Below are 13,235 nucleotides of genomic sequence, written 5' to 3'. Positions count from 1 at the left end.
GTGTTCTGCAGTGCTACAGGGGTGCTTGTGCTTTTTCAAAACATCTGTCAAGCAATCTTGCTTCTCTGTTTTGTGCGAAACCGTTAAAGTAGTTACAGTCAAGCCATCATTAGACGTAAAAGTTGAGAGGTGTGAGTCGTGAAGAAACAAGTAGAAATTTCGTGCCACTCTGAAAAAGTGTAGGAATTAACAGCAACTTGTTTTATTGAATCAGATCATTAGCGATTTTGATTAGCTAGCGTAGTTGCACCACTTGCATAAATACTTTGAAAATTAGTACTAAATACCTCCTGCTGTTCCTATTTGCATACCAATAAACTAGTTGCTTCATCGATTGCTTTTGATTTTGTCACTAAATGTTTTACAAGATTCTGCTGGTAGGACTGGTCTTTTATAATTCTGTTTTAACTTAGAAACCTAAAACCGATAGCATCAAATTTTTGCCCTCGACAATATAAATATGAGGTCACTGCAGCATCTTGTTTACAAAATAACTATCTTTGTAGATTACAGACATTCAACGATAATTTGTCTGCATACAATGGTGAATATTTGGTGATATTCCTGATGGTCCTGATGTCAAAATGTCAAAATAACATTTCCAACTGTATTTGTTCTTTAATTTGGAACAAAATAACAATATTTAATTGGATTTCAAGCAGGCATTCTAAGAACTTTTATTTGAAAATTAATGGCAAAATATCAATTATGATTAATATCAGGTTAAAGAAAAATGGTATGCTTTGTGAAGAGACAATACACAATGAAAATGAAAGACTTCTTAAAAAATATCGTCACAAACTTCGCTTCTATTTCCTGATTTCTTGACAGTACAGTTCTTGACAGTACTGATGTCACTGCTTTCATATTTTTATATTTTATAGAAACACTTCTTTAAGAGTCCCTTCTTCCCAAATCAAATAGAAAAGCCCATCATATGTGAATTGGATTGACTAATATGAAAAAAGAAATGTGAGGAGTCTGCAAGGAGCCCCAGACTCACTCACCTTTCCTTCTTGCTTTCCTCTTCACATCCTTTTTCTCCTTGGTGGACTTCTCCTCCTCAGATTCTCCTTCGCTCAAGGACAGTTTGTGCCGGAGCAGACGATGGCGGTAACGTGTCTTTTTGGCCATCTCGAAGTCCGACTCCGAGCCTGACCCAGAAGCCTCGTCTTCTGCAGACAAAATAAAATAACACTCAAAGACATGCTGGTATAAAAATTCCCGTCTTCTTCTGTCTGTACTTTGGAATCTAAGAACACAACACAAGATCAAAACAGAACACGAACTAAAAATAAACACAGGCTACTTCAGTACTGCAAATGGGAGGGTTCCTTTTGTGGAGGCTAGTGTCTTGCAATGTCTGGCGGGATTCCAAGACAACCTGTAACATAGTCAGAGAGATTGACTTTTGTCTTTGTAATACTTCTGAAACTCCTATGTTATAATTTCCAAGACAAGGAAGATAAAAATAAATCCTTTGCAACAAACTTCAAGGGAATTTCAAGATTTTTATATTGAGTGACAAGTTTGACAAACTTTGAAGAACACCGATTCATATCCAATATGTTGTAAGTAACAGGAAAGGCACTTCTGATTAGGATGTGAACTTCACCATGTAAAAAAAATGTCTGACACATTATAAAATGTTTTAATTCAGCTCATTTCATCGGTCTTCCTTCTTCGGAGTAAAATAGAACTTGTTTCACCCACTTAAGTGATTGTGGATATCCGAGTAGAGACAGTTTTGGTTGTAATTTGAAAGTCTTTTTAATTTTTACTTTTCATAGTTTTTTAAAAAATCTAAATTTTTTTGGGGGGGAATTTGTCTGGTTAGAATGAGCATTTTGTGAATCTGGATAAGTTTGTTTTAAAAGTCCTATTTATTTAATTTATAGACCAATAGGTTGTATCGTCTACAAAAACAAAAACAAAACAACTGTACACTTTAGTTTGCCACTGTTTTCAAAATCTTTCTCAGGACATAAAATTGTTTTCTCCACATCCCAAAACTTTTTCAGAGGTGATAAGTTTGAAGTGTTCCAGGTTTCCTGGGCATGTCATTTATCAAACAAATTGCATATTCCAGCACAAATTCTGGAAGAGGCTTTAAAGCAAAACAAATACAGAAGAGAGGCAAATTAGAACAGCAAAATGTTCCTGTGGAAAACAATCATTCATGTGGAATAAATTGTGAAGTGCTGTAGATCCCAGTTCCAGAGAATGCTGGTTTGAACCTGGGCTTTAGCCTCTTTTCCTCAGTTTGGAACAGCACAGCTACGCACTACAGAATCCCTGGCTCAGTGATATCTGTTAACTGATATCAGGCATATCTGTGATAAGTCTGCTGTTCCTTAGTTGTCTCTGCTGTATGACCTACAGGCCTACAGTATACCATAATGAACTGGCTGCCAACAGTGCCAACTCAGGATGTACTGTGTACAATAGGTTCAATCACCCCTGTGCTGCTATGAGAACAGTACAGTTCTCATATGCTGTTCAAAAGCATATATTCTAAAAATAAAGGCGGGGGGGGGGGAACTTGAACCACTATAACACAATTCCCAAAGAGATTTTTATTTGTCTTATAATAAGTGTTAACACCATTTTGCTATATCTGCGTCCCAGAAACAACAACTTACCATTCTCATCCTTTTCTTCCACGGTCTCTGTCGTCTTCTTGCCATCTTTCTCCGATTCCTCCTCATCCGAAGAGCCGTCATCTCCCGATGAGTAATTGGCTTTAATTTGGGCCAATAGCATTTTCTTTGCGATTCTTTCATGAATGAGGAAAAAGAAAAAAGTCTGTAATGTTGTGTTTTAAAAACAAAAACAGCCCGCCAGTTCAGATTCTACAGAAGCCACGCAATCTAATTAAGAGCTTATTTCATTATGTACTGGTTACACTTACAGTCATGTGGAAAGGTGCACAGCTTAAAAATAGTTTCACATGTGAGCTTATCACCTGAATGAATGAACATCAGTAAAGGTTTAAGGTTTTATGGTTGATAAAGACTGAACAAAGGGAACAATGCTCCTTATACTGATTTGATAACCCAGAAATAAAATAACTTTTAAGGTTAATCTGCATCCTAAGTCACCTTTGACAGGCCTTTCAGCCTATATTATATACAACCTATATTTCTATATTGCTCAGATACAGATGCACACACATACAGAAATAAAATTCCACTTATCAGAATCTGTCGTTTTAATGCAAATTTAAAAAGCAGGTCATTTTACATAACGGGGGTAAAGAAAACCATATTTCAAAAGCATTTTGACCCAGAAACTAGATTAAGCTAATAAACATTTGACCGAGTAAAACATAGCTCATAAATGAGATTTAGAAATAAATCAAAACAAACGGGGGCTTCTTAGTCAGCAGTTGTCGTTTCAAAACCTACCCATTCATTTTCAAACAACACAAATTACAAAAAGAACTCAAGGTTTCTTAGAAAATACCATAAGAAAAGCAGCCAGAGTTGCCAAAGCGTAGTGAGGGGCTTTTAATTCTACTGTACCCTCACTTACCAACATATATGATACAAAGTTACGACATGTTTTGTTCCGTATAGTTTATTTGTCCTTCTGAGAGGTTTCATTTACCTTCCATCATCAACAGATAAAAAGGCTGAACCTAACTTTAAACATAACATTTTAACATTTCTTTATGAAAACAGATAAAAACCTCTGAGAAGTGCACAGGAAAGTGCTTCCCCATATTACTATATTCCTCCATTACTAAAATCTACTAGTGCAGTAATCCCTCTGATGTCTTCAATCCTCCTTAAAATTAAATTCAGAGTTGGTGTTTCTACACTGTGGATTTTATGTTCACTACTTGATTCACCCATGCCTGTAACAAGTGTTTCATTTTTGGATTATTTACTCTTATAAATATATCTACTCAGAAGTCATGCCCCAAAATCCTTGTTAACTGGTCCTCCTGCAGTCTAAAAACTCTTTGGGATTAAAAATATCATTCTACACACTAAAACCAGTAGGTCACACATATATTGCAGCAGAACTATGTACAACATAAGTTTAATACATTGTTATTCCATAATGCTCAGGGTTGTTACGCCCACTTTCTAAAACAGGTCAAGGTTCTAAGGTCAGAGCCAGGCTTTTCTGCATGGGCCAGTCTTGCTACCCATTGTCATTAAAGCATGTCTCAGTTCAACTGCGGCTACGATGAATCGCACTGACAAGCTGAGAAGCAACAGAAAGCCAGTAATAGGAAATCAGGACAGAACAACCCAGGTAGGTGGAAACATCTTTTACTTCTATGGGCAGGCCTGTGGCTTTAGGTACAGATGTCATAACCACAGGTGAATTGAGACTTGTGAATTAAGGGGTTGTCAAAAACTACAGTATATATGCAAATAACTGGTTCAGTCAAGTGCACTATGGCACAGTAGACCAAATCTGACTTTAAATGTGCCAGCATTTAGAGAAGCAACATGTTTCTGTAATATCAGTGCTGTACGCAAAGCCACTAACAACCTTAAGACATTTTAAAAAAATTAGAAAAAACAAACGTGCATCCAGACTGGACGCCAATGTTAGTGGGACTCCAACACCAATTCTCACATGCACCATGAGTACATGATTTACAGTCGACTGGAACAGACAGGGATCTACACATCACTGGAAAGAAGCACTGTGACCAAGCTAGTGAAAGAAACAAAACAAATAATCTTCGATTTCTCACTTGTTGCAAAGAAACAGATCAAAGTGGGATCATGGACAACAAAAAGCCGATAGATGAAGGGCTGCAGTTCTCGGTGTTCTGATTGCAAAACACATCTGTTTGTAAGGACACCAAAAAGGAATGATACAAGCAAGACAACTGCAGTTATTATTAGTGCATCTGGTGAGTACATAATTTAAAGCAACGCATTAGCTGTTTCTTTTACATTGAATTCCCCCAGAGGAATGGGTTTTATCTCTTCACAGTACAGGACAACAGTTTGTAAAATAAATCTCCACTTCTGTTTAAAACAGCACAAACCAAACAGCACCATTAACTCACAAAAGTATGTTTTGCTTACCAGGAGAGGTACATAACAATACAAAGCTTGGGCTCCTAGCTATTAATAAGCTATGACCAACTTGATAGAGTCTGGAATAAGGAAATCACTGTCTTTGTTAAAAAAAAGTCTGCTTTTAGAAAAAAGTGAATATTTATATGTACCAAAAGAGAACTGGCAAACACTTACCATTGTATTTTTGCTTCTCTTCCATTGTTTAAGAACCTATGCGTTTTCTGAAGCTTATCTATCACTAGTGACTACCAGATATAAAAAGTGTGACATGTGGATCTCGACATGTCACCCGTTAATCATATTAGATTGACCTTTCTAGCAACTTCAGAAACACAACTCTGCTAGAAATGTTGCCAACTTTGAGTTAGTCAAACAATTCCAATTCTGGATCTGCACACCGCGTCATATGCAGGGGCTTGTTTAAAAGGCACTATCTCTGTTGATGAATTCATATATTCTCCAGTGCCTAGGAAATGGGTGAAAAGGAATCCCTGTTTAAACTTCAAATACAATTCATCCTATGATGGCACTAAATGTTCATCCGTCCATTATCTAATTGCTTTATCCAATACAGGATCAAGTGGGAACTTATACTGGCAAGCACCTGGAACAAAGCAATCTGGACTCCATCGCAGGACACACACACTCGCACCAGGGCCAATTTTCCCGGAAGCTGATCAACCTACCAGTATGTCAACGGACTGTGGGAGGAAACAGGAGCACCCGGAGGAAACCCACATGAACACAAGATGTACATGCAAGCTCCATGCAGACAGAACGCCTGGAATTGATCCCAGGGCCACAGCACAGCGAGGCAGCAATGCTTACTACTGCGCAAATTGTGCCACCCATGGAATTTTCAAATAGTTCAAAAATGGCCACCCAGTCTGTTTGCAGGGACAGTAAAGCCGAACTGGCACATAAAGATGTCACAAGATGCTTACATTTTAAATTCCTCCTACGCTCAAATCTGATAGATGAAAAGTCCACGGGCTTTGCTCAATGAACTTTGTTTGCTTCCATCACGCTTAAGAGACTGTCACAATACAGAGATTGCCAACACTTGAGATGAAAAGAAAAAAGTAATGATGGTGCTTGGCACTTAAGGCCACTGCTATTCAACAAGCCTCAACCTATGATTTTATACAACATGATTTGAGATATTTACAAAATACATTTAATAGGTTTGTAACACTTTGCCACACATAAAACACCTATGCATCAAATATCTAGTTGTTTTTTGTGCAGTGTCTGTGGTAATTTAGTGGATTCATCTCACTGCTCTTTTAAAAACATAAAACTCACCACAACACAGACTGCACCCAGGAGATAATAGAGGGTTTATGTGATTCTTGTCTTCAAAATCCTCAAGCAGTACTGAAAATGTAAGTCTTAAGCAAAAACTTGAAGATCAAGGGAAACATAGGACTAAAAGTGGAATTTTATAAGTTATTTCAAGAAACCAAGGAGAAGCCAGGGTGAAATTTAGCCAAGGCGAAAGAACAGAACTCTCGGGATTCTTCGAGATGAGGCTTGGTGAAAATTCAGGAACAAGCTTTGGAAAAATTTTAATTTCTGAACAAAACTTGCCATTTAAAGGACAGATTTTCTTTTAAGCAGTCAGTTAAACTTATAAATGAGCAGACTGGTCAGAGTTGAACCATGCTAACTGCATACTAGGCAGCAGCCATGTTGCTAATGACGAGAAAAAAACAAAATGAATGGATGCTGCAGCTAGTCTGATATGGGAAACAAACGGAATTATCTCAGAGCATTTTTGCTGCTAAAGTTTAAGACTAATATTTTAGCTTCCTTCTTCAAACAAAAGTGGAATTTTATGTTTCCATATTATTGATGACAGATCAATTTTGTTGGATTTAAATTCCCAAAATCTTGTTAAAGCCACAAAGCATTTAAATTACACTACACATATTAAATGCTTAAAGCTGCACATGTAATATTTTCAGATTACTGAAGTCTAAACACAAACAGTTTTGATTATAGTGATCTGAAGCTGAACTGGTTTTCTTGTGAAATTTCACCGCACCATACTATATACTAGTGTTACAAATGTCTGCATCTTTAAGAAAGAAGTGAGACAAAAGTGACACAAAAAGTCTACTTATAGTATTCATTTATTACAATGAATGGTGTCTTTTCACAATTAAGCTCTTACAGATATGAATAAACATTTTTTGTTCGTAACTCATTTAAAAAGCATGCCTATCATTGTCACAGATACAATTAAAAAAAAAGAAATGCTGAATACAGCTGTGAACAGAAGTTCTTCGATGCAAATTGCTTTAATTCATGCTGACACTACCACAGCCAAGAAAACATGTAAACACTACATATAAAAATCAACACATTAAAGAAACAAATTAACTTCCTACTTAACTGTTCATATGAGAACTACAAAACCACAATGAAAAAAACACTGCCTACTCTTCATTGCTGTAAGATTTCATACAATATATTTTAGTATAATTAGAAATTCCATGTGCAGAATTTTCATTTATAGCAGATATATCACCTTATCTCTATGTGGTAATATCATGATGAATTGAACTATTTGCATTGAAGAGACAGACGTGTGTGCAAATGTTTATGTCTTTTAACTTAAACTAATAAAATTTGAAACAAATGTTAAATGAAATTAAAAAAATAAAAGGGTATAAAATTACATAAGATACAGAGTCTCAAACACTGCTTCAGTTAAACAATACAAAATATATAAACTGCTCCAATTTAAACAATCTTTGTGTTAACTGAAAAGATGTCATAGACCATTTTCAATTCCATACAAAACCTGACTAGGCTGAGAAATTTAAATTGAATCTGCTGTGCTTCAGTACAAAGGTTGCATTTCTCCCAATTAACCCCCAATATCTAAAAATCACAATTGTCTATAATGGTATTTGAGTGACACAAAACATTAAACAGAACATAACATCAGATACAAACATTTCATCTTGAGTGTTCAGTAAAATAAGTAAACCTCAAATGTATATATAACACAACACATGGAGATGCAGGGCTCATGTACTCAGAAGGAGTTCTATTTCAAGTCTGTTTTGATTAAACATTTAATGTTTAAAAATCTTAAACGAATAGCCCAAGAACCAAGCTGCCAAGTATTGTCCTATAAATAAAAAGGCATGCCTAAAAGGATGACGTAAGACCTTGTATTGTTAAAAATGAAGAAAAAACTACCGAAAACATAAAAATCACAATGACCTTTTTGCAATACTTCAAATTAAGTGTAGCTCTTGCAATGCACCTAACACATCACACACAAAAATGATAGCATACATACCAGGCATACAAATAAAGGGTAAAAAAAAGCAGGCACATTAAAAAAAAAATATTGTCAAACTATTAAATCATACTGATTTGCTTTTTAACATGTGATTGCACATTTTCAGGGCTTTCACCAACCTCCTGTATCAACTCCGTTTAGAGAAAACTGTGCTATTGTTGTCACCGACAACATTTCTGTAATACAAGTGATTTTTGCAGGTTTGAAATGAAGATCTTCCACATTCATGAGTAGTATAGCAGCTTGTTTTTATCTTTTATAAAAGAAACCTCACAAAGCCACCCCTTGGTGAATATCTGCCTATTTGCCATTTCTTCCAGCATTCAGGCCTAAACATATAACCACACAGTAGCTTCTTCTAGGCACTGGCAGTCATGGGGACTGGGGCCTGAGCTCTTCAGTGCTGGAAGACCTCAGGAAGTGAAAGAGAAATCTTACTGCATCAATCTTCCCAATTTATCAGTCTAAGTGAATACAATACTGTAGCCACCTACTGCCACGGTTATAATACTCCTAATTACAGCCGTTTGAAAAAAATATTTCAAAATTGCCTAGACGTTTGAGTGTTACTCAAATTCATTAATATGCCACACTGGTACGAATTCTTCTACTATTTTGTTTTAGAAAACCTTTTTTATCTTGTGGTTTCAGATTTGTGATTTTCTGATCCCTTTTCCCAGCTACTTACTTAAAAAAAAATATTTAACAAAAACTGCATACTACATTCACGCACATGTAGTAGTTAACATGAAGAGGTCTCTTAAACACCATCATGTCATATTTAATAGTATTTAATACTTTGCTTACACGTTTGATGTAGTATAAAAACTAAGATACATGTCAAGATACTTGAGATAAAACTTTCACATAAAGTAATTTTCACTCAACTTTCACGAGTTGGTTGTTTATTCTTTGGTCAAATATTAATCTACCACTGTCTTAATTTTCCTCTTACCTCTACGCCACTTTTTATGTTGCTTTTATAAAAGCAGATACATTTGTATCAGTAAATAAAGTAAATTCTAATATATCTACTGCTTTTACGTAGCAAACTGATTTGTTTCAGAAAACAATCACCACTATTAAGCTGCAAATCTCAACACTATAGAGACTCAAGGTTTTATCCTGCAGAAAAACTACCTTTTACTCTCTTTTCAAATATTATAAGCACCTAACATCGTTGGATACATTTTCAAATTAGAAAAATATTCATATTGATCACACGAAAGGTGGTAAATCCAAGTAAAGTTAATGAAGCCAATTTACGAGTAAAATTTGACTTTCAAATAGAAAGGAATGAGCAACATTGAACCCTAAAAGGCTCTAAATGAGATTATGTTAGTGAAGGTGAAACCATTTTCAGCAGTGGATGCTTAGTTGCCCCTACACACGGGGAGCACTGACTAAGCTACAGCCAGAAGCTTCTAATTCTTTAGAATTAATTCTTTAGAAGCTTTAATTATTTATAACTCACAGTCAACTGCAGAGGACAAGTCTCAGCCTCAAGAAGTCCACTGATTCTTAGTCCTCTTGTTTTTGAAAGAAAACAAAATGAAAGGATTTAAGACTACTCATTGATGTTTCCTAATAGCATGAATAATGCTACTTTTGCTTTTACAATGCTCACTGAGTGGTTATTTCATGTATAACGGATATTTCACAGATCCAATGAGCAGTCCATCATCCCATCCCTACACATATCTAAAGGTATCTTTTATAAAGCCAGTTTTCTTTCTGTGCACTATAAATTTAAAGTGTGTGTTTGCTGGGGCAAATGACAACTTCCTTACTTTGACAAAACTATTCCCTTGATTTCATTTTTATGAACGACTGTAAGGAACTGCATCTACAGCCGAAGAGTAAGATACTCTACTCCACATCCTTAAAGGCTATGGAATTGGGATCATCCTGGACCTACAAAGAGTGCCTTTTTCAAAATAAGTTGTAGCAGGGTTTATGTTTTAGTTTAATGAAGAATTTAGGATCTGTCTCAACTTGTAGACTGATCTGTAGTTCGGGATCCGAATCCACTCGGGAACACACTGGTGACGACGTGCAGGCTCCCACTGTTGCGTGCTTATTTTTGTGCTAGAGTATGCAGAAAACAAAAGTAGATTTCACACTGTTCTAACTAAAAAAAGAAAAGAGCTGGACAGTGTCGCGTCTATATCCTGTAGCATCGGCTACCATTCTTTAGACATCGAGCAGCAGAAACCATAACAAACTAGACAAGGTAAATATCATAGTTTTATTTTTTTCAAGTACATGTATATAGAGCATCAACACCAGCTCTTTGGCATTTTCCTTTGATTGCACATGAATCTGTGTGGCTATGACCCACTGAGGCAGTTTTCTGTTTAACTCAAAGTCGCAGATTGGATGCGAAATCAAGTTAAACTGGTTATGTCTTAGGAATGAGAATCCCTAATAACTATAATAAAGTGCAACTTCAAAGCTAACAACCTAAAATAGTTTTGGTAGCATGCTGTCAAGCTGGGCATGAGAGTTCCAGTTAGGTGGATTTTGTCTTGTAAATTTAGGTTGTCTGCTGGTTTACATAAAAAATGATTGATTGGTCCTACAAGTTTATTTGAGACAGTCATGCAAGAAGATGCACTCAACAACAGACTCCAAAACAGGATCCCTACTTTTAACCCTTTTGTATCTGGAGCTCTTGATGAAGAATATCAAGGCACCCCAGTTTCAGATAGGATATATATACACACACACACATTTCCGCACAAATAAAACATGACACATATCTGAAGATTATGGGAATGTGAATATTAATTATCTCTGGTCATTTCACAATGCTAGGCAGTCTGAAGAGCCTTCTAAACCCACATTGCATATATAAAATCAAATTAACAAAGTAAATATATAATCACACACATGCACCTATATGATGTATTGGAAATTTTGAAGCATAAAATGGTCCAATGGACAGCTAGTTGCGTGGAATCTTTTGTTGAATGTGCTAGTCAGACCATTTTGTCCTAATGTGCATCTTAATTTTCTTGAAAACTTATCGCCCATAGCTGATACAAGGGTCAGTAGACTCAACATGTCTACTGGATCTTCATGTACCATCATGTAGAGAACTCGCAGTGAGGAAACAGCACATTTGGGTATTGTAGTTTTTTTATCTTCGGCCTCCTGTTAATCGGACTCATTTCATGAACCCTCGCAAGCCTGTCTTACATATAGCCATGGGTGAAACATTTAAGTTGTGCAGCTGTTAACAGGAGTTAACCGTCCTTTGCTAACCTTGGATTTCTACACTCTTGTTCATGTAACACTTCTTTTCCAGAAGCCACAAATTCATCCTTTTTTAAATGTTATCACTGCCAATACTCATACAGGCCTTCAGGAAGCAGGAAGTTGCACAGCCAGTGTCAGTACAATACCGTATCTGGTATTATTTCACACGTACATCCATTTTCTTAAAATTTAGGGGGTGGGGGTGCCGCAGCCTGTCCTGTCAAACAGCGAGCAAAAAGCAGGATACACTCTGGATGGGACACCAGTCCATCAGTACAGATACACAGACAAAAACACAGACACGCAAACACTCACACCTAGGATGAATCTGCCCAGAAGCCAATTAACTACCAATATGGTTTTGGACTGCAGGAGGAGGAAACTATAGCACCTGTAAGAAACCACACTAACAGGGAGAACATACCAATTCCACACAGATAGCAGCCCAGGGCTGGTAGGTAGGGCCCCAGCTCTGAGAGGTAGCAATGCTAACCACTGCACCTCCACGACACCTGGTACCATTTAATTTTATACATAAAAATTATTAAATTAGTTTCCCCATGTAGAATTTCCAGTACAGTATATAATACATATATGTTGCATGTACATATATGAATGTGCATGTTTAAGTGTTTAGACATGCGAGATTAATGTTAAATTGAGGGAGGCACTTTTTTTTTTACACAAAGGGTTTAGGGAATCTGGAATAAGTTATCTAGCAATTCCGTCAAAACTATGCACTGGCTTCTCTTAAAAAATTATCAGATGAGATCCTCTGACCAATTAGCTACTAGGATCCAAACGTCCATGATGGGCTGAATGGTAATGACACTTTGATTGCTTTTATGCACTATGCACTAGAAAATCCATACTAGAGGCAACTGAAGGAGAGGAACCCCGCCCTATGATAGCTGTAGCTCCTGCACCATACAAAGGGGTACTTTTTCCAAATACCTCTACATGTGCAGGGCATGGTTTTTTCTTGTAGTGCTACTGGGAATACTAGCCTGGATGACACCCTGCTATTTTCAAGCTGCAGGACCCCCATCCTCTTATTTTCTAACTCTGGGAATTCCAGTGCTCTCGAACCTGTCGGTGAGTCCAGATTTTCTTTTGATAGGTTTGGGTCATCACAAAAAACCTTTCCTCAGCACAAGACAAAATGACAACATGGTGGAAAGTGCACCAGCAGGCCACAACTCAGCACCAGCAGAAATTCTATGCCATCAGAAGGACACCTGATGTTGCCATTAAGAAGAAAAGGGCAACATCACTTAATACACAGGCAGCCACTGGGGTCAGAGCTGCATAGCAAACCCAGGAAAGCTCAGTATAAAGTCACCAGCGCCCCTTAGGAAACCTCTGGACAAACAAGTCTAACAGGATCAAGTCATTCAAAAGCCTCAGATACCACCCTTTTAATACACATGGTCCAATCAGAATTCTACCACTTCACATTTGTCAATCAAAAAATAGTCTGTGCAGCACTCTATATAACCAATGCAAGTCTGGTATTGATCCAAAGAAACATTAATCTTTTTCCTCAAGTATAAATAGGTTCCATTCTAATACTAATTATTTTATAAAAAGATTTATCACGAATT

At 36.7% G+C, this 13,235-nt stretch overlaps 1 protein-coding gene across 2 annotated transcripts in view; it reads right to left on the bottom strand.

Moving 5' to 3' along the window:
* Window positions 1-13,235, bottom strand: part of atrx (ATRX chromatin remodeler) — a 106,356-nt gene that overhangs the window by 60,271 nt on the left and 32,850 nt on the right. For both annotated transcript variants that reach the window (XM_088924636.1, XM_088924637.1), the window contains 2 exons: window positions 2,643-2,776; window positions 1,008-1,175 (listed from right to left, as the gene is read on the bottom strand). In XM_088924636.1, coding sequence (XP_088780762.1) covers window positions 1,008-1,175; window positions 2,643-2,776 — 302 coding nt within the window. The remainder of the gene's footprint in view (window positions 1-1,007; window positions 1,176-2,642; window positions 2,777-13,235) is intronic.

The sequence above is a fragment of the Atractosteus spatula genome, chromosome 9 (assembly GCF_055471065.1).
Source record: "Atractosteus spatula isolate fAtrSpa1 chromosome 9, fAtrSpa1.hap1, whole genome shotgun sequence".
NCBI lineage: Eukaryota > Metazoa > Chordata > Actinopteri > Semionotiformes > Lepisosteidae > Atractosteus > Atractosteus spatula.
This window is presented reverse-complemented; position numbering and strand designations above follow the sequence as displayed.